The sequence below is a fragment of the Coenobita brevimanus genome, chromosome 42 (assembly GCF_032717465.1).
Source record: "Coenobita brevimanus isolate Jiangsu-jjx chromosome 42, ASM3271746v2, whole genome shotgun sequence".
NCBI classification, from domain to species: domain Eukaryota; kingdom Metazoa; phylum Arthropoda; class Malacostraca; order Decapoda; family Coenobitidae; genus Coenobita; species Coenobita brevimanus.
Genome location: NC_136995.1, coordinates 986,806 through 1,011,928, shown reverse-complemented (window position 1 = coordinate 1,011,928; position 25,123 = coordinate 986,806). Strand labels below are relative to the sequence as shown.

At 42.3% G+C, this 25,123-nt stretch overlaps 1 protein-coding gene across 1 annotated transcript in view; it reads left to right on the top strand.

Annotated features, from left to right (window-relative positions):
• The window catches only part of LOC145397653 (uncharacterized), a 52,752-nt gene that overhangs the window by 5,661 nt on the left and 21,968 nt on the right, over positions 1-25,123 (top strand). Inside the window, exons 4-12 of the mRNA XM_080270692.1 lie at positions 3,745-3,930; positions 4,582-4,779; positions 6,987-7,191; positions 7,915-8,066; positions 8,601-8,725; positions 17,482-17,624; positions 18,385-19,250; positions 20,775-20,822; positions 21,953-22,330. Coding sequence (XP_080126818.1) covers positions 3,745-3,930; positions 4,582-4,779; positions 6,987-7,191; positions 7,915-8,066; positions 8,601-8,725; positions 17,482-17,624; positions 18,385-19,250; positions 20,775-20,822; positions 21,953-22,330 — 2,301 coding nt within the window. The remainder of the gene's footprint in view (positions 1-3,744; positions 3,931-4,581; positions 4,780-6,986; positions 7,192-7,914; positions 8,067-8,600; positions 8,726-17,481; positions 17,625-18,384; positions 19,251-20,774; positions 20,823-21,952; positions 22,331-25,123) is intronic.

Sequence of the window (25,123 nt, the reverse complement as noted above, 5' to 3'; positions counted from 1 at the left end):
ACAAATTGATCGGCTCTTGGATCCAGCAAAGGTTTGTAAGTCAGAGGGGCAGGGTTGATATTTGTTTTTGTGTGTTTGTCCATGTTTCTCTGTGTGTTGTATGTTTGTCCTTGTGATTTAGTTCAGGCAGTACTACACCAGCTCATGGATCCAACCAAGATTTAGAGGAATGCAGGGGATGAAGAGTTTATATGAATCACGGTGTGAACTATATGTTCTTAACTTTGTTCTGTCCGTGTAATGTAGTAGAGGCAGTCATTACTTAAAGCCTAGGGAGGGGGTTGGTAAACATTTTGAAATGCATAGCATATGTTTTATCTGTGTTTTGTGTGATTCAGTTCAGACTTTCCTTACAGTCTAAGATGTGTGGAGGGAAGTGTAGCCTTAACCAGGCATTTGTCCATATTCAGTAATGACTCTTTCTCATATGACATACACCCTCCTGCATATATCATTCTGTTTTATCTGTCCAGTCTTGATCTCCCACATTCTTCTCCTCCCATTTGTAACCATTTCAGTCCAAGGACATCTGTTTATTTTGCTTCCATCAAACAAGTACCAGTGTATTGAGTTTAGGGAGAGAAATCAGGTTGTGAAGGGTTTAATGAAGAACTTCTAACTACATCAGTACCAGGGGTTTCTCCATAGTTGTTAATATTTTTGGGTAGTGGACTATGAATATGTAAATAAGTAAACATGGTAAATACATAATGAAGTTATTGGATTGAAGGGGTTAGCACTTCAGAGCCAGACGGGGAGAATGGCTAATGGCTTGGGTTGCAGCGCCCCATCACTACATCCCCTTTACAGTCAGACAGCATCCTCAGGTATTTTCATGAACAAGTATTTTTAGCTGTGAGACTTTGGTGTACATGGATACTTGGTGGTCTGGTGGGTTGAGGCACTTTAACCGGATGTGACCCATAATGATTTTGCTACGAGACATGGTGGGAGCTAATTGTGTACACAGTTCCACTCAGAAGCAAGCAGCTGGTCACCCTTACCTTAACCTCTCCGCGATGGCAAAAAATTACGTAGCGTAACTCACAGGCGGGCATTTTTTGAGGAAAATAAAGTATCAGAAATTATTTTAACCTTGTAAATATACAGGTATTAGGGTATGGTATAAAAAGAAAGAAATGAATAGAATTTCATCATTGGGATTACTTGGCACATATTCACAGTGTTCACAGCGTTTGTCCTGTGAGTATTTAAAGTCAGCATTACTCAAATTTGTTAACTCCTGATTTATTTCAGCGATGTATCCTATATCCTTAGTGGTTTTTCTTTTATTGGAGTTGAGGCTATGGGCAGCCTGGGACACTTGGCACAGTCAGAGCGTCTACCAGTCACAGTGGGTGGTGGAAGGGAGTGGGCACAAGTGGCTGTAGGCTGTAGACTATCAATAACAACAGTTTGACAATGACAGATGCCCATCAAGGCTGGCTGATCAGTCACAGCAGGCAGGAGCGTGGCTGGGAGCATCCCAGCATTGCTAGACAGCCTATAGTTTCTGCACCATTGTACAAAACCATGGAAAACACGAAAACATAATATTACGTGAGCCTCCCTGCCATATACGCTCGTAATATTACACAAGCCGCCACGGAGGTGAAATGTCTGGACTGAGTAGCCTAGCCCCGAGCCCCTGTTCTGTTAATGGGATAAAAAAAGCTAGAATAATAGAATATAAATTAACTTTGATATGGCATGTGTGTGTGAAAAGTCAAGAGTAAGACCAGTTGAAGTGGGACTGCCTAAGACTGCATGTGATAAGCATAGTGTGGATAGACTGAGAAAATGTAGTGATTTATGAAAGACTAGGGCATTCTGTTGTTGACAGGGTAGAAGAGAGTGTGCTTAGATGGCAAGGTCGAGTAGAATGGATGTAGATAATGTGTCAGAACCTTTTCCATGTCAAGTGTGCATCATCTGATTGAAGGAGTTAATAGTATTGCAGTAGTAATTTTTAGTTACGGGTTCAGGCATGATACTAATTTTGTTTATGATTGTAATTTTGTGGGAGTTTAAGCTTAATAGTAATTGTGATGTGAAGTTAAGCTTGATAGTAACTTTGAGTACAGAGTTAATCTGTGAAGGTATGGTGGAATCCATTCCATAACCCATGTTGTGGCAGGTGACAGCTGCACTTTATTTTTCACTACCACAACTGAGAAAAAACACATGTTAGTATCTTATCACAGCATCTCCCTGCACTGTCCCAGTTTTGCTTGTGATGCCATGGAGGGTGGTGACACATTTTTACCTGATGATGTCACAACGATACGTTCAGGCAACTGTTGGGCACATTGACACCAAATGCTTACTGGTACAGGCGGTTGAGGATGTGAGTTTTCCATCACTGTATTCCATACAAGTGGCCTCGTTGGATGCAGTTAGGTGAACTTTCATGGGTTAGAGTGATATAGAACCCCATGCCTGTGTAAGTAGGCATTTGGTGTGGATGCAGCCATATGCATGCTGGTAGCTCCAAATGAAAACTGATAAAATGTTGTTGTCTTCACTGTCTTATGCCCTGAGTGTATATCTGTCACTGCAGTGACACAGAACTTGAATCAAGAAAGGTTCAGTGTTGGTCATATTTTTGTACACGTGGGGAGTACCTAAGGCAAGAAGTTGCATACTCAGTGGGTCAGGCTTGATGTAACTTGCCAGTATTTACTGGGGCGGAATTCAGACTGAATAAATTTTGGGTTTTAGACTTGATTAACTTGTGTTTAATTTTTAGGTTTGGTGTGTGTTGTTTCTGTGACCTAATGAATGTCAGACTGAGTAATTTCTTTGTGGTGTGTACAGTAAAGCCCCTTTAAGGTGGACTGATGGGGGAAGGGTGTTTGTCAGGACTATTATATAGCCAGTTTATATGATATCAGAGTTTAGCAGTTTATCTGCATACCAGTTAACTTAACCATTTAGATGATGAATGAATGAAGAAACTTACACAGTGTTTTATTTAATCAGCTGCAAAAAAAGGGCATATAAATAAATGAGTGGTAAAGTTCTGGGATCCATGTTTGGTATCCTACTTGGGCTGTGTTTACTGACTTTGGAAATGTCTGATTTTGTTTTGTTTATAAAGGCTCCAACATACTTGCATGCGTCAGCTTTGGTCACTCAGTGGCGGTTCTCCATGCTGGTCGATCTCTGTCAGCCTCCCTGTTCAATCCCTTATCCTTGAGGTCACACCTAGTGACCTCGTCCCAAGCCTTTTTCGGTCTGCCTATCACAACCGTACCCCCAGCGTTAACACTTCTCACTTTCTGCACCCAATAGTCATCCCCCATCCTCTCCACATGCCCGAACCATCTCATTCTCCCTCCTCTCACCACAGCACCAATACATTCTAATCCCATCTTTCCTCGTAACTCTTCTGTCATAAATCTAGCTCCCCCCCCCCAAGCCTCTCATTCAAGGATGTACTGCACATCCACCTAACCATTGTCATTTCTGTGTGTTTCAGCCTATGAATATCCCCTTCGTTTAATTCTTAGGTCTCACTATCATACAGCATTGCACTCATAACACATGCTGCATACAAAGATCCCTTAGCACGGAGGGAGAGCCCTCTCAGTGTCAGGAGAGGCAACAGCTTCCTGATCATCTTCACTATATTTGCTGCCTTACATAAGTCCATCTTACAAGAGTGTACCTTAAAGGAGTTTTTGTGTGCTGTGAATGCTTGACTAATCCAACTAACCAAACCCCACTGCCCTGGATGCCTAGAATGACGAGGCGCGGAGGCAGTTGACGGACAAGGGCGCCTCACTTGTGTCCAGTCTGAAGCTGCGGGTGTCCAGACTGGAGGCCACGCTGAGGGACAAGGAGGCGGAGGTGGCCAAGCTCCGTGCCTCCACCAGAGCCACCACGCTTCATGAAATGCGTGTAGAGGCGGAGACATATTATCAGGAGGTAAGGCAGACAGGTCAAAAAATAGAAATTAAGCTAATTGGAGGTGAAATTTTATGTATAAGGTATAAATTGAAGATAGATAAGTAGATAGATTTATGATAGTGGTAAGGTAGAGGTGAGATATACCAGGTGGAAGGAAAGACTGACAGAAGAGGTGAGGTGGGGCAGATACATGAAAGACCAATGAGAAATTTCTTTTTTTGTGACCATCAGCACAGTGTCTCAAATACATACTGTTTAATAGAGTGACATAGTGAGATTAATCATACTGAGAATGATTGACCGGAGAGTACTGTAGACCTGAAAGATGAACAGAAGGATGTCTAGAACAGTTCGGTGGATGCTTCTTCTACTTTTGTATTGTTTCTGGATCCTGTTCACCTCTTTATATGCTGTATAAGGTTGAATACTGGGAGATTTGCTCAGTAATTAATTAGCTTATAGTTGACTGTTGTATCATTGTTCCCCTGGTAAGTTTTCACTTTTTTTACTTTCTGAATCTACCCTTGTCCCGTTCATCTGTGGGTGGGAAAGGGATGACGACAGTGATGATGACAATGACAACGACGATGATGATGATGACAGTGTTAATGATGATGACTGGCAGTGACAGTGATGATGATGATGACGATGATGTATCTTTCCCAACAGGTGGTGAGATTGAGGAACCAACTTAACATTCTGCAGCAACAACAACAGCAGCAGCAGCAACAACAGCATCATTACCATCATAACCCACCTTCTCCACACTCATCACAACGCCCTCCACCACCCCCTCCACCACCGCACATGCCTCACCATCTTCACCTCCAACCACAAGTACAACCACTGCAACCAGAGCCTAGAGCAGTAAGGGAATGTCCTTTTTGCATCACCCTCCTCTTAAATTTAGTGACTCTAAGTATGGAGCTGAAGTGTTATCTCTTTTTGCATTACCCTCTTGAATTTAGTGAACCTAAGTATGTTATCTCCTTCTGCTACCACCTCTGGAAATACTTTGTGCAGTACTGATGATCCTGTACATCATGAGGAGCCTAGAGCAGTGAGGGTCATTTTGTGTCATGTTTCTTTTCTTATGCAGGTACCCATATCTATAAAATAGTCTGTTTAGACATTTAAAGAACAACTCTCTTTCTGGAAATACTTTAAGTAGTAAAAATGACTCCACATCTCGAGGAACCTAGAGCAATAAGGGTCATTTTGCATCACAGTCCATTCCTTATACAGGTCCAGAATGATTTAGTTACTCATATCTGTAAAGCAATCTGCTTCTTTGGAGTCATTTAAGAAACAACTCTCTCTTTCTGGAAGTATTTTGCATAGTAATGATGACCCACTGTGTACGGAGGAACCTAGAGCAGCAAGGGAATATCCTTTTCATTCACAATCCTCTTCTTGTACAGCTCCCAAATTAACAGTATTTAGGTTGTTCCCCTTGTTAGTAAAGCTGTATATGTGTGTGGAGTCATTGGAGAAGTAAACTGATTCCCCCTCCCTTCCCCCCTTGAAACATGTGATCTTGATGATACTGTTATTATGGAGTAATACAGGGTCTACTGGTGCCTGTCTTCAGATGCTATCTGGTATTTTAGGAATTATGAGTTGAGTGTTATGCTTTTAGGTTGAGGTTTTGAAGATTATAGAAAACTGAGGTTTTGAAGATTATAGAAAAATGGTGCTTTTCAGAAACAGATTATAATTATTTGTCTGGCTGTAGATAGAGATAGATAGATAGACATGTTATTACCGTATTATTACTTTTATTATCACGAGGTTTTATGTTCGTAGTGAGGCTTGTGTAAGGGTAAATGGGCATCTAAGTGAATGGTTCATGATTAATGTGGGCATGTGACGAGGTTGTGTGATGTCCCCATGGTTGTTCAGTATATAAATGGATGGGGTGATGAGAGAAGTAAAAACATGAGTAATGGAGAGAGGGATGGCGCTGGTAATGAATGGTGATGGATGAAACATCTCAAATTTGTTGTATCCTTATGATGCAGTGCTACTTGCAAATACCAGACAAGAACTGGGTAGAGTTTTGCTGATGTCTGTGAGTGTCGTGCCTTGAGAGTAAATGTAGGAAAGAGTAAAGTGATGGTAATTGAGAGAGAAGGTGACTCCCAGTGTGATGCTACAGTGAATGGAGAGAGACTGGAATTGGTGAGAGAGTTCAAATACCTGGGTACAGTGATAGAAAAGAGAGGAAAATGTGTAAAAGAAGTGGAAAGTAGAATGACACAAGAAAGGAAAGTAACTGGTGCTATGAAGGCCTTGATAAGAAAGAGAGGCTTGAGTGTTGCAGTTGTGCAAGGTTTTGCATGAAGGAGTGTTATTGCCATCATTAACATATGGATGTGAGACCATGGCATGGCATGAAAATGAAAGTCAAGAGTGAGAGCAGTGGAGATGGGACTGCAGAGAAAAATGTGTGTGGAGTACAGAGGGTGGATAGGATACACGATAATGCGATTTGTGAATGATACGGAGTGAGGAAGTCTGTGGACACCAGAATTGAAGAGAGTGTGCTGAGATGTTATGGTCATGTGGAGAGAATGGATAACGATTGGGTGGTGAAAAAGGGATATCTGAGCAAATTTGAAGGAGGGAGGAGGCGAGGTAGGCCAAGGAGATGGTGAGGAAGTATGGTGGATGAATGTGTGAGGAAGAGAGGTATGGAAGTTGGTGAGGTCAGGGGACTGACAAGAGGTTGAGCTGGCTGGATGAATGTAATGAAAACTGATGATCAGGGATTTGGCACCCCCTTTTAATTTGACAGCATTCGGATTGACTGTATCGGATACATTTATGTGAAGGTACAGAATGTAGTGAAAGTTTTTGGCATATCAGATAGAGCCAGGATTTTGTGGGCTTGAATGATGAGTGAATGGAAGCATGGCCCATTGGATTGGGCAGACTTGGCTGTCTTGACATTGCTACTCCTCACCCTGCCCTAGGGTGGGGAAGGAGGTCTGGATGATGATGATGATTATTATTATTATCATTAACAACACCTCCATCCACCCCAGTCCGATTCCAAAGGGCCTCTGTCTCAGCGTGGGGAACGAGGCGGGATGTCTGGGATTTTGAGAGATGTAGGAGATGGCCAGGAGTCTCCCTCAGCCAATCTCCGCATAGCCCTGGCCCAGCTGGAAGAGGAGAACGCCATCTTAGGCCAGCGGGTCACCACGCTGACGTCGGAGAAAGATAAACTTTCCTCAGACCTGGAGAGAGTTCTTGGATTGTCTGAAGATGTCATGAGTGAGTTTAATCTATCTTTAGTTTCTTCACCAATTTCTTAGCAAAGATTTCAGTCTTTTCCATCCTGTTTCTATAGCTCGGAGGCAGAATAAAGCAATACTGCATCTCTATACCTGTATCAGAGCACTTCCTATTAAACAGTACCATGTTTTGCTCAGTTGTTATAGCTTAATATTCAAGATGGAGAGGTGACAGTTTTAGACTAAGTCCAGTTGAACAGAGTATGATATTTTCTTGTCGAGGATGTTGTGGGTTAACCCTTTGGCTGTAGATTACCTAATTTACCTTTTGTTATGGCTAATATCTGATAATTTAACCATGATGGAAGGAAATACTGGGCCTTAATGATGTTAAAAACTGTGATTCTGGTGTTGTTGCCCCAGGCCCCTGTAAACCTAAATTACATGAATAAGTCAAGGTAACAGTCAAGATATCACCCAGAGTTATTGTCCTTTCATGCTAGACACCTGTTAGGGAGTAAGACAGTAAGTTACCACTTTATATTATTGTACACACCAGACAGACAACTATGAGGAAACAAAATTAAAAAGAAAAAAAAAAAGTGACATTCTAATCTAACCTAACTTATCCTTGCCTAACCTAACCTAACCGAACTGAACCAAACCAAATTGAACCAAACCAAACTAAACTGAACTAAACCAACCTATTCCACCTAACCTAACCTAACTCTAAAAGGTTTACTGCATTGTCCGCACTCACCAGACAACTATGAGGGAGTAAGCCGAGCTGAGTTGATCCGCGAGGTGGAGCGTCGTCAGGAGGATGTGGTGCGGTGGGAGGCCCAGCACCGCCAGCTGACTGAGGCCCTCGCCTCCGCCACGCACCACCAGGACGATGGCACTTCAATACTACAGGTAGGTTGACATTTGTACAGGCAAGCATTTTATGTGATGTGAAGGTGATTAGTTTTGGCCATCCCTTTCAGAAATAAGGCATTCATTAATAAATAGATAGTAAACCTAAATGAGATGGAGGGGGAGAAGGGTAGAGTGAGACCAAGGATGAGGTGGAGGGATGGAATGGAGTGGTGTATGAATGAGGATGGTGTGAATTGGATGGAGGGCAACCTGGTGGTGGAAAATAGGTTCACAGTGAGGCATGTTGTTTATTGGCCACCCACTCTGGAATTAATGTACGTAGCTAGAGGTAGATTAGGTGGGTAACAAGGGCTTGGTGTACTTATGTTCAGTGTGATTGGGATTGATGATGATGATGATGGGTGGTGGTGGTGATGGTGATAATAGTAATGGATGAATGTGATAATGATTATGATAGGTAGTGGTGGTGTTTATGATGATATTAATAATGATGATGATGATGGTGCTTCCACTCAGGCAGAAGTAGCAGATATTAATAATGATGATGATGATGATGGTGCTTCCACTCAGGCAAAAGTAGCAGAGTTGCAGGCACGTGAAGTGGAGTGGGAGCGTGAGAGAGCCAGCCTCAGAGAACTCATCAACACTCTTAAGGACGACCGGATTTTCTACAAAGAAACAGCTCAAAAGAAAGAGTGAGTATTATGTTGTGTCTACTAATTTTATTCTCTTTTCTTCATTGGGCTTTTCTGACATGCATAAAGTGTCTTATGATAACTGGAATAGATTGCAAGTCTCTTATTTTGTCGCAGTAACTCTTCTTGGTTTCTTGTCAAATTTATCGTCCATCCTGACTACACATGGCCATCAACTGAGCTGAAGGGATTACAGATCTTTGTCAAATTAAAACAGATTTACTTTCAGGGTATAAATATGTACTTTAAATTTTACTTGTAGGGATATATGCAGGTAAAATGCATCAGTAAATATAGTATCTTTAAGTAATGTCAAGTAATATCTTTCATATCTTGTAGTCAGAAGTGGGTAGCTAAAATTTGCAGGAAACAGGCAGATTTTCTCTACTGCATTTTTCTGATGCTGTGTTTACATTTACTCCTCATGAGTATCACAGGTATAATGTAGATGGCAGTGGGAGTATGAAACTGCAGGATATGTACCATTTTTCTGTTTGAGTACCTTGTAATGTAGTCAGGAATGTGTTGAAAGTTGCAGGACACAAGCAGATTTTCTCCACCATATTTACTTGACACTGTGTTTATATTTAACCTGGCGTGTGGTGTGGTGTGGTGTGATGTGGTGATGTGCGCAGGGAGGCCACAGCACTACAAGCCTCACAGATCTCGGACCTCCACCGCCAACACCTGTTACTTATAAGGTTTTGGTCTTCCTGCCATCTCCCCCTTCCCCTCCTGTGCCCCCTAATGCCTTTTGTGACTGTGCTGTGGCCAAGGCTTGTATTGTACTGTATTCTGATTAGCTACAGAGGCTCCCCAACACCTGTTCCGTACTGCCATTGCCAGTGCCTGTTACTCATAAGGCTTTGGACACACTCCCCTTCCTTGCAGTGCCTCTCATATTCTTGTCAGTTAAGGAAGCTCCATAGCACCTCTTCCCAATCAATTGATTTCAGCATTTCATTTCACTTTATTTGACGACTCCAACATGCATGCATGTGTTGGTCTTGGTTACCTATTGGCAGCTGTCCACACTTCTCAGTCTCTAGTGGTCTCTCCATTCAGCCCCTTATCCATGATGTCACATTAGTCTATGTTTACAGTTTTGGAGGCTTTGGCCATGCATGTTTATGTAAACCTCTTTTACATAGTGGCAGTTACAGTAGACTTTCAGTTTGTACGGGACTGATATGCAGTAAATACGTTTTGCAAAGAAATGTAAACCCTGACCCACCCCATTGAATGCAGAAAAATAAATACTTGCATGTCACATTATGTGCTCAAAATTTAGTGTCTTTCTAAGTAAAAAACACTTTCATTAACTCTCAAACCCACCTGTTGATGATGGATAGGAGAATGATGCAGTTTTCTTTTGCTGCTGGGACAAGGGATTTTACCATTTTGTACACTCTAAGTAGCCCTTTATTATGTAGGGTGATTTTGCTGGGGGTTGTATGTGTATTACAGTGAATGTTAGGTATGATCGGGAGGGGATAAAAACTTTACACTGGGGCCAAAGGGGGGACATTAGAAAATTTGGGGGATTTCACCATCTAGTTTCTCATATGATATGAGTTTCAGTTGCACGGTTTGTGCATTTTGATTTTCTTAATAAAATTTCCAGATACATTAGCCATACAAACTGATGGTCTGCTGTAACAATGTTACTGAGTGATGCAGTTCCAACATCACTGGTGTGCTACCAACAAGTAACTTGGGCATGTTTTTACAATGGCGATATGTGCTCAGCACTTACTGCCATCCGTATTACAAAGGCATAAGATACATAGAAGAGAATAAGAAGGTGTAATAAGTAAATTAAATAATGAAGGAAGAGATGTTACGGAAGCCTTGAAAACTGATGAGAATACCGCCTCAGTTGACTCCCAGCAGCACGCACTTCAGCTTCTCTGGGCTTGAGACCCTGTTGTTGAAGGACAGCACATTGTTTCTGACTCTACGAAGCGATGGTTTTGTATATTTGTACAGTCCTGGAGAAGTATTTGTAAAGGTGTGCTTTGTTGTGATGAAGTGTTGCGTGTTCTGGAATAGAATACGGGGCATTGGAGACAGCTAAGCAATTTACATGGAGAGTTTGTGCTTAGTCTCTCGGAGAGTGCCGCTGCTGATCTGTTTGCATCTTCTCCATGGAAAGTTTTTCCATACCACCTGCTTGTGGTAGGTAGGGGTGCCCATCATCCACTCAAGTGTATTGTTGCATTATAGTCCTACACTGAGTGACAAGCCAAATTATTTCCTCTACCTGGGAAACCATTTACTACGCAGGATGGTAACCATATAACCAGGGTTTTTGGCTGGGTTAAGTGTCCCCCAAATTCCCCAATCTAGAATCACTAAATCATGGGAGACATTTCCTGCGCAGGGCTTCAGCCAAAAGGGCAGATTTACATGGCCATGTGGAATGTGAGAGGTGTGAATGAGGAGAGCAAGAGATTGGAAGTAGTGAATGTGTTCGAGAGTGTGAGATATGCCGTAATGGCATTGTGTGAAACAGAGGTGAAAGGGTGTGAAGTGGAGGAGTGGGAGGGCGTGAAATGTGTAAGGTTGGGCATGAATAGGCGAGGAAGATGCAAGGAAGGAGTTGCTTTATTAGTGAATTTAGTTTGGCAGAGTGGAATGAAAGACTACAAATGTGTCATCTTGAGATGTATGTCAGGTTCAAGTGTAAGAAGACGAAAGTGGCAGTGATAGAAGCGTATCCACTGTGTGATGACAAGAGTGAGACAGAGAAAGACAGGTTTGGGGATGAGCTGGATGAAGTAGTAGAGAAACGCCCAGGAGTTGTAAAGTTTTTGTAATGGGCAGCATGAATGGGAGAGTAGGCACTGGTCCTGTGAATGATATAATAGGTGATAATGGAGTACCAGGGGAGAATGATAATGGGAAGTGACTGAAGGACATGTCAGGAAAGGAGGTTGTGCATTTATAATTCTTATTTCAAACTGAAAGATGTACATAAATATACATGGTACACAGGGAATGGAGATAATGTTGAAAAGAGCCTGATTGATTAGGCTACGTCTTTGTAGAGAAATCGATGCTGAGAAGTGTCGCTGATACGAGGGCAGTGAGAGGACAATGTGGAGGTTTGTCAGATCATATGATTGTGGTATGCAAGATCAAGCTGAGAGGATTGAGGTGGACCAAGAGAGGGAGGAGCAGTCAGGGAGAGAGACTGAAAGTCAAGAAGCTGATGATCAAAGTAATGACAGATGGATACAGAGCCAACATAGGGGAGGAGTTAGAGTCATTGAATTGGAAGGAAATCTATCTGGACAGCTTGTGGAATGCATATAGGGATTGCTTAATTTGGAATGATTTAGTGGTGTGTGGTGTGGCAAAAGTAGCAACAAAGAAGAAAGGTATGGCATCGTGGGATGAAGAGGTTAAGAGAGCAATGGAGAAAACGAGGAAGAAGTGGCTAGAGTGGATACAGGACAGGGGTTCAGTTGAAATAAGAACTGAACATGTTGAGAGCAAGAAACACATAAAGAGACTAATGAAGTGGAAAAAGGAGGAGGTAAATGATGATCTTGGAAGAAAAATGAATGCAAATTTCCTTGAAAATACGAAGCTATTCTGGAAAGAGATGGAGAAATGTAGAAGCAACAGTGGAAAGAAGTGTGAAAGTATGAAGGATGTAAGTGGTAGATTTTTATCTCATGGGGATGAAGTAAGGACCATATGGAAAGAATATATTGAAAGTCTAATGATTTGGAATGGAGAGAGCAAAGCGACTGTTAACATGATTGGTTTTGGGGGTGTACAGAGAAGGAATGCAGTGCCAGGAAATTTAACGCTCGCAGAGATGAAGAACGCTGTGAAGCGGTTGAAAAATGGGAAAGCAGCTGGGATTGATGAGGTGTATGCAGAGATGATTAAGTGTAGTGGAGAGAGTGGAATGAAGTGCATGTTGGAGATAAGTAAGAAGGGATGGATGAGTGGCCTTGTGCCGGTAGTGTGGAAAAAGGCTGTGACTGTACTCATGTACAAAAATAATGGTGAGTGAAGTGACTGCTAGAATTATTGTGGCATGAGTCTATTGAGTGTTGTAGGGAAGATATATGCAAGAATTATCATAAAGTAAGAACGATATCAAAAGGCCTAGCGAGTGGAGGTGGCTTTAGGAGTGGTAGAGGATGTGTGGATCAAATATTTGCAGTGAGACAGATAGTGGCGAAGGCTTGTGAGAAGGACTATAAGGTGTTTATGGTATTTATGGATCTGGAAAAAGCATACAACAAAGTAGATTGAGAAGGATTGTGGAAGGTATTGCACATGTATTGTGTAGATGGTAAGCTGCTAGGTGCCATCGGGAGTTTTTATGTTGGTAGTGAGTCATGTGTAAGGGTAAATGGGTATCTATGTGAATGGTTCACGTTCAGTGTGGGCGTGTGACAAGGTTGTGTGATGTCCCCCATGGTTGTTTAGTATATATACAGTATGGCTGGGGTGATGAGAGTAGTAAAAACATGAGTAATGGAGAGAGGTGTGGCACTGGTAATGAATGGTGATGGATAGAATATCTCAAATTTGTTGTATGCTGATAATGCAGTGCTACCTGCAGATACTGGACAAGAGCTTGGTAGGCTAGTGCAGAGTTTTGTAGATGTCTGTGAGTGTCGTGCCTTGAGAGTATTTATTGAGATAGAAGGTGACTTCCAGTGTGATGTTACAGTGAACAGAGACAGGAATTGGTGAGAGAGTTTAAATACTTGGGCACAGTGATAGAAAATAGAGGAAAATTTACAAAAGAAGTGGAAAGTAGAGTGACACAAGGAAGGAAAGTAGCTGGTGCTATGAAGGCCTTGATAAGAAACAGAGGCTTGAGTGTTGCAACTGCGCTAGGCTTACATGGAAGAGTGTTAGTGCCAACTTTAACATGCGAATGTGAAACTATGGTGTGGCATGAAAATGAAAAGTCAAGAGTAAGAGCTGTGGAGATGGGACTGCTGAGGAATATATGTGGAGTACAGAGAGTGGATAGGATACAGAATAATGTGATTCATGAAAGATGAGGAATGAGGAAGTCAGTGGACACCAGAATCGAAGAGAGTGTGCTGAGATGTTATGGTCATGTGGAGAGAATGGATAACAGTAGAATGGTGAAAAAGATATATCTGAGCAAATTTGAAGGAGGGAGACGCTGAGGTAGGCCAAGAAGAAGGTGGAAGGATATGGTGGATGAGTGAATGAGGAAGAGGGGTATGGAAGTTGGTAAGGCTAAGGGACTGACAAGAGATTGAGCTGACTGGATGAATTTTGTGCAGCGAAGTGCATGATCAGGGGTTAGGCACCCTTTTTTAACATGGCAGCATTTGGATTGACATTATTGGAAAGATATATGTGAAGCTACAGAATGTGATGAAATTTTTTGTGGCCTGTCTGGTGGATCCAGGATTCTGTGAGCTTGAATGGTGAGTGAATGGAAGCATGGCTCATTGAACTGGGCAAACTTTAGCTGTCAGGATGTTGCTACTCCTCACCCTGCCCTGTGGTAGGAAAGGAGGTGCAGATGATGATGATGAAGATGATGATAGCTATACAGTTCCAGGTATTGTAACATTGTAGCGGAAAAAATCTAAAATCCCAGTGCAAAATTGAGATTAATGAGTGAAAAGAGGTCATCCTTAATTTAGTTAAAATTGTTTGGGAGAAGCAAGAATAAATTACAAAATACATAGTCATACTGAAGATTTTAAGTATGCAATAACACTGACAATAGTTTGGAGGTTATTCTTCTGTGCTAAACATTTCCTAGTTCCTGAGCATAAGAGGTTAAATAGAAGGGGAGACTGAGAAAGTACAGAATTGACAACAGTTTGTAAGATATCCTTTTTCAGTTACATTTCCTTAACTTTCTGAGAGGAAGAGGTTAGATAGGGATGGAGGCTGAGAGGAGGCAGAATTGAACATTTAACTGGTGGATGGAATATTTGTGAATGATGATGTGAAATGAAGTCATGATTCCAGGAAATGGAATGATGAGTGATTGAGTGTGTGGCCCATTCTGCTGGGCTTGCTGTTGATAGTCCTCCCTCTGTTATGTTTCTCTTGCTTTCTGAGCCCAACCTCACCCCTCCATTCAGTTGGAGAAAGAGATTGCGATGATGATGATGATGATATGGTGATGGAGTAGTCATTTGTATCATCATTTGAAAGTGTTTGGTTAAGTTGTACATACGAGTTTTACGTAACTTACAAGCTTATATCCCCCTCCTCCCCTTCCCCTTTGTGCTTCGTATGTGCTTATGTCAACGCACAAGTTCTGTATTTTTGGTGTATTTTTGTTGACACGTCTAATGGACTTAGGACATCCTCAGCCTTGTATCAGTAAACATTGGTGTTACTGCAAGTACAAGATTTTGATCATGCCTGTCTACTCTTAACTCATGAGTCTGGTTGTGTAAGTCATTTGTTAGTAGTATAAGTGGAGCCGACAAGGAGCCTACACATGTTGGTGTTCTGTACCATGATTGGAACATTTGTTGCATCCACCTGGAGCCAGGCCTTCTCACATATCCTTGCACCTTGACATGGGATGGACCCAGGTGTGGCTCTGTCTACCATGAGGGGATGCCAGATCCGTACACGGTGTATGTACTGTACTGTACCTGTAGGATCGGAGCTACAGAAGCAGTTGCTTACCTGTAGTCAGTAGGTCTGCTTGGCCAGACAGACCAGGGTTAAGTAGCAACAACAGCAACAGTATTAGCAATTTTTTTTGTTTACAGTGTTCATACTTCCTCCAGACTGCTTTAATCAGCTTGGGGAGACCTCTTGTGAAAGAATCATTTGAGCTTTATGCAACACACCCAGTTTGAAAAATTTCCCATAGCCAAATAATATAGTCTGGAGATAGCCTGATTAAAATGAACATATCATTGGACTGAGAGGTTTAACTCTTTTATTACCAGATGCCTTAACTTGGCCCAGATTTTCATGCTTCTGTAGCTTGTTTCATGAAGCTCAGTGGTGGAAAAAGACAGTGCTGAATCACTACATCCATTCCATAGCACATCCTCATGATAAGCACTTCCCCATGATTATCACTAAGTTTAAGTACAGTATTAATTTATGGTTAGCTACATCTTAGTGTAAAGTATTGATAGATGCAGTTTTAGCCCAAGTTAAGGTGAAAAAAGAGTATAATTGATGCTGTACAGAAGTGCCAGTATCCTCAGGGCCATTGCCACTGCTGTCTGTGTTTGGCAGCTTACACTATAAAAAATGTCCCATGGCAACTGCTTATGGATAAAGCATTTAGGTGGCTGTTATTTTCCAGTAATAGCAGTGTAAGCAGAACTTTCAGATGACCTTGACTGAAGTAAGGGGTAGTCCATGTATTTCTCTCTCTCTCTCTATTATTTAAGCACTTCACCATGATGATTTGTGTTTGTAGTTTATTCTTGCTGCCACTGTGTGAGTTTATCCAGATTATGAGAGTGCCCTGGCAGTGAAAAGGTTAGTAAAGGCTGTGTCTAACCCCTCCAGTTCAGAAAGTCTCCCCCAAGTTAAGTGAAGTAGACTGGAGGCAGCAAGAATGAAATGTAAAATACTGTACATAATCAGGCAGGCAATACAGATGTTTATTGCCTTGTGATAAGTCCATGTACAGTATTATCTTTTGACCTTTTTACTTTTCCTGTTGTGGTTGGGAGGGACACCTTCATGTGGTGGCATCAGTATAACAGAGTGGCACCTCAGCCTGGTAATGGAAATAACCCCACCTGTGAGAGTTGCTTAGACATAACTAGGTATTCCATATATTGTGCTGTCATTTCTTGTTTTCTGTAGAGATGGCTTTGTTGGTGTGAGGAGTGCAGACATTTTGGTGAATGTGAATCATTACTGAGCCATGTAATCAGTGGATGTAAAAGGTAGACACAGCAGAGTATAAAGCAGATTATAGGAAGTAGAAAGCTAGGCAAGGTAGACATTGGTAATGCTATCACACAAAAATTAGGATGTGTGATACATGGACGCCACTGCTTATAAGACTAGTTCTTTGTTCTCTGTGGCATAAGGTCTGTGTTGTGGGTGGCCAGCGAGGATTTGTGGCACCTGTTCCTCACAGACTGATATTGAATATTGCTTCTTAACACCCTCTTATAAGTTACTGTAGTTATTTTGCTTTGATATTGAAATAGTTTGTATCAGTACCATACAATACAAGAGGAAATTGAGGTGTAATGTGCAAAATAAATAGCTAAGGAAGAGGTTCAGCAAATCTCCCGCAGTCATTTAGAATATTACCCTAAGAGTTACAATGCATACCACCCTCCTGCTGGGTTGATTTCCTGCACTTTACACCTTATTTTCCTTGCACATGTTATCAGTGCAAACTATATAGAAGACTATCATGATGTACTGTTCAAAATAAGTTGGTAAGGTAGGGTTAGGTGATGATGATGGTGAAGATGATGTGTTGGTGCCAGAGGGGTTATGATGATGATGGTGGTGATGTTGATAGAAATTGGGCTGGGATAATGATAATAAGACTGGGTAATAGTATCACTAATAATGAGTAATAGTAGTACTAATGATGATGATAATAGTAATAATAATAATAATAATGTAATAATAGTAAGAAATAATAGTAGTAGTAATAATAAGTACTGTAATAATAATAGTAGTAATATTAAGAATAATACAGAAATAATACCATACTACTACTACTACTAATGATGATAATGATATTAATAATGACTGTGGTGATATTCTTCACCCCACAGCTCGGAGTTGGACAGCCTGCGTCATGAGGTGCAGGCCCTGCAGCAGGAGGTGACTGGGCTGCATCAAACAACCCGCCGTTCCCTTCACCACCCCTCGCCACGCTCCACCACACGACCCACACCCAAGCCCACGCACTCCAGTGGTAATGCAAGAGAGAGAGAGAGAGAGAGAGAATGTATGTGAGAGGGAAAAAAGGAGAGGGAGAGGGGAAAAAAAGACCCACACTCGAGGCAGTGCACTCCATTTGTAATGCAGAGAGAGTAAGAGGGAGAAAATGTGTGTGAGAGTAAGTAAAAAGGAGAGGGAGAGGGGAGAAAAAGACCCATACTCAAGGCAGTGCATTCGGTGGTAGTGGGGAGAGAGAGAGATAGAGAGAGAGAATGAGAGTGAAAAAGAAAGAGGGAGAGGGGAGAGAATGAAAGACATACGCTTAAGGCAGTGCAAAGCGCACTCCGGTGGTAATGGAGAGAGAGAGAGAATGCTTTCAAGGTGTCTTACATCATTGGTAATGGATGTTTTGTGTTGTTTATCAACAGGAAAGAAGATTATGTAATGCCCTTTCCTCTGTAATTTATTTTCTGCATTACTCCATAATATCCTGGTACTGTTCACTGCAGTAATGATGTTGTTGTGGCCCTATGCTTATCTGGATGTGAATCTGATGAGTTGCAGGCTGAAGTTGGTCTTTTCCTGTTGTCCATCATCCTCTTTTGGGGAGAGTGAAAAGAATTTAAGACGTAACTGGTTGGGGGAGTTATCCATTTATTCTGGTGATACCATGTAAAGGCATATCTCTGTCCAGCAGAGTAGATATTGTTAATGCTGACTAAGCTGTCCATAAAGCCCTTAGGAATTTACACACTTGAGAGGTGTAATATGTGGACTACCTTGTATTATTTCAGCATCACGATCTGGGTCAAGCAGTGAAGCCAACACCCCAACCCGCCGCACCCGTCCCTCCAGCGCCCGTCCCCCCGCCCCTGGCACCCGGCCACAGAGACCCCAGAAGTCCTCCAGTGAGCCACGTGAAATTCCACCCCAGTCACCTAGTAAGTCCCGTCGAACCCCAACCCCACAGAAACCACCGGGGAGATCAGTGGCTCAGACGTCTGGTGCCAGGTCTCAGAAGAAGGTGAACCAGGTACCAGAGGCAGGAAAAGGTAGTGTGAGAGGGATGCCCAAGCAAGGCAGTGTTGGAAGTCGAGGGATGACCTCGTCCTCGGCTTCCTCGAAAACCTCCACGCCGACTACCTCACCCCGTAAGGTTCCTCCCAAGGCTGCCTCACCCCAGCACAGACCCCCATCATCACAACAAAGGACAGCTTCATCACAGCAGAGGATGGGATCACAGCAGAGAGCCTCGCCACTGCAGAGGGCCTCATCACAGCAGAAGTCATCACCACAGCATGTTCCCTCACCACAACACCGGTCGTCACCACAGCACAGGGCCTCACCACAACACAGAGCCTCACCACAGCACAGAGCAGTAGGATCTGACCAGAGCAGACATTCACCACAACACAATCAGTACGGCAGAGCTTCCCCACAACGCAGGCCCTCAGGGACGTCCTCTTCCCCAGCCAAGTCTTCCACTGCTTCTTCCATTGCTTCCCCACGCAAGGCCAGCACCTCGAACCTCTCCCCCTCTAAGGTTCCGCAGCCCCGAGTCTCCTCAGGGGCAAGTAGGAGACAGGAGGAGAGTGTGAGTCCATCCCACATCCCCACCTCACCACGCAAACAGAGCAGCTCAGCCCTAAATTCCTCTGCTGTGAGTACCTGAGATGAAGTTTACATTTACATTAACATTTACACATAGAGACCACTGACCATGCTGATATGTGTACCTAGGTCTTTTCACTTGATGGCAGGTCTCCATGTGTTGTTATCTTGAGCCACATCCCTATTCAGTTCCCTATCCTGGAAGTCTCCATGGAAGGCTCAGTCCCTTATCCTTTTTAGTCACCCTCTGGGCATTCTTCCTTCCACATTCATAGCTGTGACCGTCTTCATTCAGTACCTTCTCCCTCTTGACATATCCAAGCCATCGTAACCTGCCTGTGCACCTAATTTCTTTAGCATTTCTTTTGCCATACCGGTATATCTTTTGCAGTACACTATTTCCAGTTCTGTCATTCACTGATGCTTTACTCTTCCATCTCAGCATTCTCATTTCTGTGCATTCCAGTCTGCTGGTATCCTCTTCACCCACTGCAATACAGCAGAACACTTCTCACACAAATGCTTTTAGAGGGTACTGTACAGCATTTTCTCTAGAAGGTTGCTTGGAGAATATTCTTGCTTTGCTTTAGGTCTTCTTTTTTAATCCCTTTAGGACAGGAGCATAGATATTGTTTTGGTTGTTGATGTATTATATTAGTCAGCTTCAAATTGGCTATTTATTGAAGGAGTTAGTGTTTTGTGGATTTTGAATTTTTAACCCGTTATACCTAAGCTCTGTCTCTGAAGCTGAATAAAGTTTAAAGAATAAAGGTTGTCATTGTATGGTACCAAGTCATTAAGAGAAAGTTGGCGATGTGTAGTATTATAATTTTTGGGATATAATTATTTCACCTGATTTTTTACATGTTTTAAAATGATTTTTCTCATCTCTTTCTTGTGAGTTTTTCACTGTCCACTTGCCTGCTGTAATTACAGTACTGCATGTTAATACACACTCTTTGAAATGCTCCATGAACTGCTCATGCATTATAGCCACCATTGGCATTGCAACTGTTGCTACCTTGTCATCGGTTTGAATTATCACTATCGCCATAGTTACCATCATCACCACAGTCACTGTTACTGTATTCCTGCATATGAAAATTGCCCAAGCCATCCACCACAGTGACTATCACTACATTTAAAGCTAATCATCATCACTTGGAGGCGATTTGTTTGTGGCCACCCCAAACGGGATTGAGGCGTCTGGCAATAGATAGATAGACAGATCATCACCATTATCATGGCTACACCACCACCACCACAGCTACCATCACCATGACTAGTTCACCACAGCAACGACAACCAGTCTGCACTAATTACAATAATTAGTTCATCACATTAACTTCGACTACTTCACCACAACCACCACGACCATTGCAAGTCACCACAACTACCACAGTCACAGCCACCACCACCACCACCACAGGTGCCATCACCAGTACCAGCAGAAGCAGCCATTGGTTCAGCATGCTCCCTAACAGCCTCATTGAGCAGCACTAACGGCCCCCAGGAGGCCCCTCAGCATCCAGCCTCCCTCTGCTCCTCCCCCTCTCACCACCACCACCACCACCACCACCTTCTCGACCACACCCCCCACTCCCTCACACTCCACAGCAAGGTAGAGAAATGCACTGGATGTTACGTATTAGCACACTTTCATTTTTAACCTGTTAGACTTTGGCACTCTGTATTATAGACGGTTTGCACCTGGCACACGTTCTTGTCTCATCTATTTATTTATTTGTTTGTCTGTTTATTTGGGTCAGTATCACAGCATCAGTACTAAGTCATAGTTGTGTGAAATTCTGTGGGTCTTAGATAAAAATTTGGAATGAGTGTCTGTGATAATTACTCACATTGTCCCTCGAATCTGACCATGCAGAATTTTAGTCTTGAAAATGGAAAAACAGAGTGATAGGAGTGAGAAGTGGAGTTACCAAATAGATGAAGAGAAATACATTGTGTTGGTGTGGACGTAGTTAGATAAGGTGCCTAAGGAAGTCTTTCGAAGTGAGGTTGAAGGTAACATCAAAAGAGGAGTACCAGTGTGATGTAAAAGAACAGCAGGACTTTCCTGTAACCACTAGATCACTATTGGTTGGACTGAGTGCATGATATTCCTCTAGGCTGACTTTAAAATAATCCCTAATACTGTACAGTGTGGTGAGAATGAACAGCAGACCACTTGTGTAACCCTTTGACCAGTATCTTTGAGCTGAGTGAGCAATATTGTTTTGTGCCAGCTGTACAACTGGTAGGTACGGAAGCTTACCATCCTCTCACTCGGTGTAGTGCTGCTTTAGGTGTTTGTCCTTTCCTCTCTTCTTTCCTTCCTCTTATGTCTTTCTTTCCTTCATTCTTTCCTCTTCCTTCTGCCTATGGGTGATTACGCTGAATGACAAGCCAGATGGTTTCCTGTACACCAGGAAACCATGTACTACGCGGAGTGGTAACCGTATAACCAAATTATGGCACCTGGTGGTTTAGTGGGTAATTAAGGCGCTCCAATCGGATTGAACCTGTGGAAGTTTATATCAAAGGGGTGGTTAGGGTTTATTGCTCATGTAATGCCACTCAGGGATGAGTGAGGCTGGTCATTCTCATCTTAAATGTTAGGACCAACTTGCCTAGCCGTGGGTTCTTATGCATCTCGTGGTGCGACATAAGATTGGATGATGGATGGATGGATAGCCAATTGTAATATAATCCTCAGTTCAGGCAGACTGAGATATTCCTGTGTTGTGGCAGGAGGAGGACGAGAGGGTGCTGGCCGAGATAATATTCCACCGTGAGACAGACAGCAGTGGTGAGGCATCGGACCACCACTTGTCTTCCTTAGCCAGGCAGAGAACCATCACCTTAGCCACCTCTGACACCCGGGAAAAGGGGGAGGAGGAGGATGGACCCCCTCCCGATGCTGGGGAAATTGCAGAGGAAGATGCTGCTCTGTTGGAGGCCCAGGAGGATCAGGATTTGAGTCAGCCGAGCACCCCACTCCGTCGTGAGAACACCATCACCCTGAGCAAGGATGGAGAGGAGTCCATCGAGGCCCATGGAGAGGAGGAGAAGGAGATGACGAGAAGCGGGGAGAGGCAGCAGTCAGTTCTTTCGAGTCAAGACACTGAGGTATGGACAGTTTTTTTCTTAATCCCATGTGTGGTTTGATAGGGGTGTATCTTTTTCTTAATATTTGTGTGGTTTGTTAAGGGTGTATATTTTAAATAATTGTCATTTGCTTTGTTCAGTAAGGTCCTTGAGATCTTGTTCCCCTCTGTGGCTTTCATGTTAATTTCTGTCCCACCATCGCATCTTTTTCATCTTGCTCCATGCCATTTCTTTGTATGAACCTCACATCACGTTCTTTCCATTACTGGCTTCCTCTGTACCATCTTACTTCTTTCAGTCCAACAGTGCACTTTTCATTATGTTGTTTCTATCTTCAGATATTATTGTTTACCTGTGGGGAGACTTTTCATACTGGAGTGGTTAAGTAAAGCCTTCATGAACCTTTCACAATTAAATATCTTTCTTAAGTTGAGTAAAATTTTTGGGCAGTGGCATGAATGAAAGTAAATAAATACAGTACCTAGGTGGAATGAAAAGGTTAACAAACTCCTTTTCTTCCTGTATCACTGCATCACTTTTCCCTGGTGCTGGAGAGAGATGCCTTCATGTGGTGGCACCAATATAGCGTGGTGTTGGATCTGCCTGATTATACAAACATCTCTCAGCTCTCTCCCTGTCCCTAAAGGGGGAATAATGGATTGCAAGAAAAGATCACCATCCTTCAGTGTACTGGATTCACTTTTTGTTTTGTGTAGTTGATAGATATTGAACATGGGGTATTAAATCACTTGTCAAGTGTTGATGTAAAGTAGCAAAGGTTGCAGAGCAGTCTCTTTAGTTTTTTATATCATTTATACCCCCATGGAAACAGTTATCAAATTAGTTGCTATCTGTTCATGGGTTCTGCAGCTGGTGATAGTTATGCATGAGCTTCAGCTTGTTTCTGTCTACAGGAAGTCCTTGTTATATATTGCCTTTTTATGCCCCCTTTTTTTTTTTTGCAGTGAAAGCATACGGAGATGGGCTAAGTTCCATCCCTGCCTTAGAGTATTTACCAGCTTTTGCCAAGTTGTACCCAGTACTATCATTTGTTTGAATAAGTTGCATACATTATCTTGGAGCACATTCCTTGCATATAATGAGGATTTATTTTATAGAGAAATTGTGTGTGAGAGGTGGATGGCTTGTGTTGATCAAACCAAGGAACACCTGGGGTCATATTTATTAAAAATTATAACCTATTGACAACAACCAAGTTTTCATAAAACTCATCTGTTTCTTTTTTATGCCGGAGAAAAATACCAATCTCATGGTGGTACTTATTCAAGTGAGCAGCTCCAGCACCTGGTTACACAAACATCTCAGCTCCCTCCCTGTCCTTTGAAAAGAGGATGGCACAGTGCATGTGAAGGGCAGCTTCAGTCTGTAGTCCAAGTAGTTCATATTCAAATGAGCCAGTGGCCACCTCCACAACACCAACAGATTGTTTTGTTTTCTGTATTTTATCACTTTAATCATCACTAATTTGATTGTGAAGGGCTGTGTAGCTTTACGGATGGATATGGAAACAATCTCATGCACAACCATGGAAGAAAACCCCAGTATGAATAAAGGTATAATTATCTACATGGAGTTAGTTCTTAGATGCTAATTGTACTTAGAATATGGCCCCTGTATGAATGAAGTCAGACATATCTAGAATCAGTCTGACACACAGTTAAAGCATGGAAGTGTTCTGTGGCTGTGTGTGTGTTGACAAATGTGTATGGAGAGAATATTATGTACAATTTACCATGGAATCCAGTCCCCATTTTTTGCACCTAGCCTTCCAACAGTGCACCAGGAGTAATGTGTATATTCTGAGTTGATTGTGTAGTGTTTGATGGTTGTGTGGGTTAGAAGAAATGTATACAGAAGTAATCTTATGCACAACATAGGATAGAATCCAGTCCCCACCTTTTGCACACAGCCTTCCAACACTGCACTGGGAATAATGTGTATTGCCTGATTTGATTGTGTAGTGTTTGATAGTAGTGTGAGTTGGAAGAAATGTATACAGAAGCAGTTTTATACACGTCAAGCTTAGAATCTGGTCCCCGATCTTTGCATGCAGCAGCCACCCGACACTGCACTGGAGGTAACATGTGGGATACTCAGCGGACACAAGGAAAGGTCACAGGCACTCCCAGCATTGCGGCAGATGTCTATGGTACCACTCTGTTTATGTGTATTATAGGCTTTACGATGGCAACACAGCAGAGGACGGCTGTTTCCACTACTCTACAGTAAAACCTTGATAAGTTGTCTATTGATAATGGTAATTTTAGATACCTTGGGGTACTGCAGTTGCAATTTTTGAATTTTTAAAATATAATTCAGAATATTCTTTTACATTATTAAAGCTGACCTGCATCACATACCTTGCCTAAGTCACCTGTTACACAGTCAGTAGAATATTTAGTACTTACCTGTATTTCCAGTAAGTGTTACCTTGTCAGACTTAGTAGTTACAGTACCTAAACACTTATATTATCACCAATAATGTGGTGCAAAGCGGCTAGTGAAAAAATACCCTTAATGGTGATAATTTTAATGTTGGTAAGGCCAGAGCCCCATATGTTTCGACATACCAAGGTTTTGCTGTAATATGCATAGATTGATAAATACCGTAGTCTATTCTATCTATCTATAGCCCGACGCTTGTATTATTGGTAGTATTCTATATTATTCATGTCCATTTTTATTGTGTCTAATGATTTTGTCATACTGTGTACAGTGTATTAATTAATGTTTAATTGTTATTAATACTCTATATTGTTATAGTAGTTGATAATTGTGCATGCAGTTCAAAAA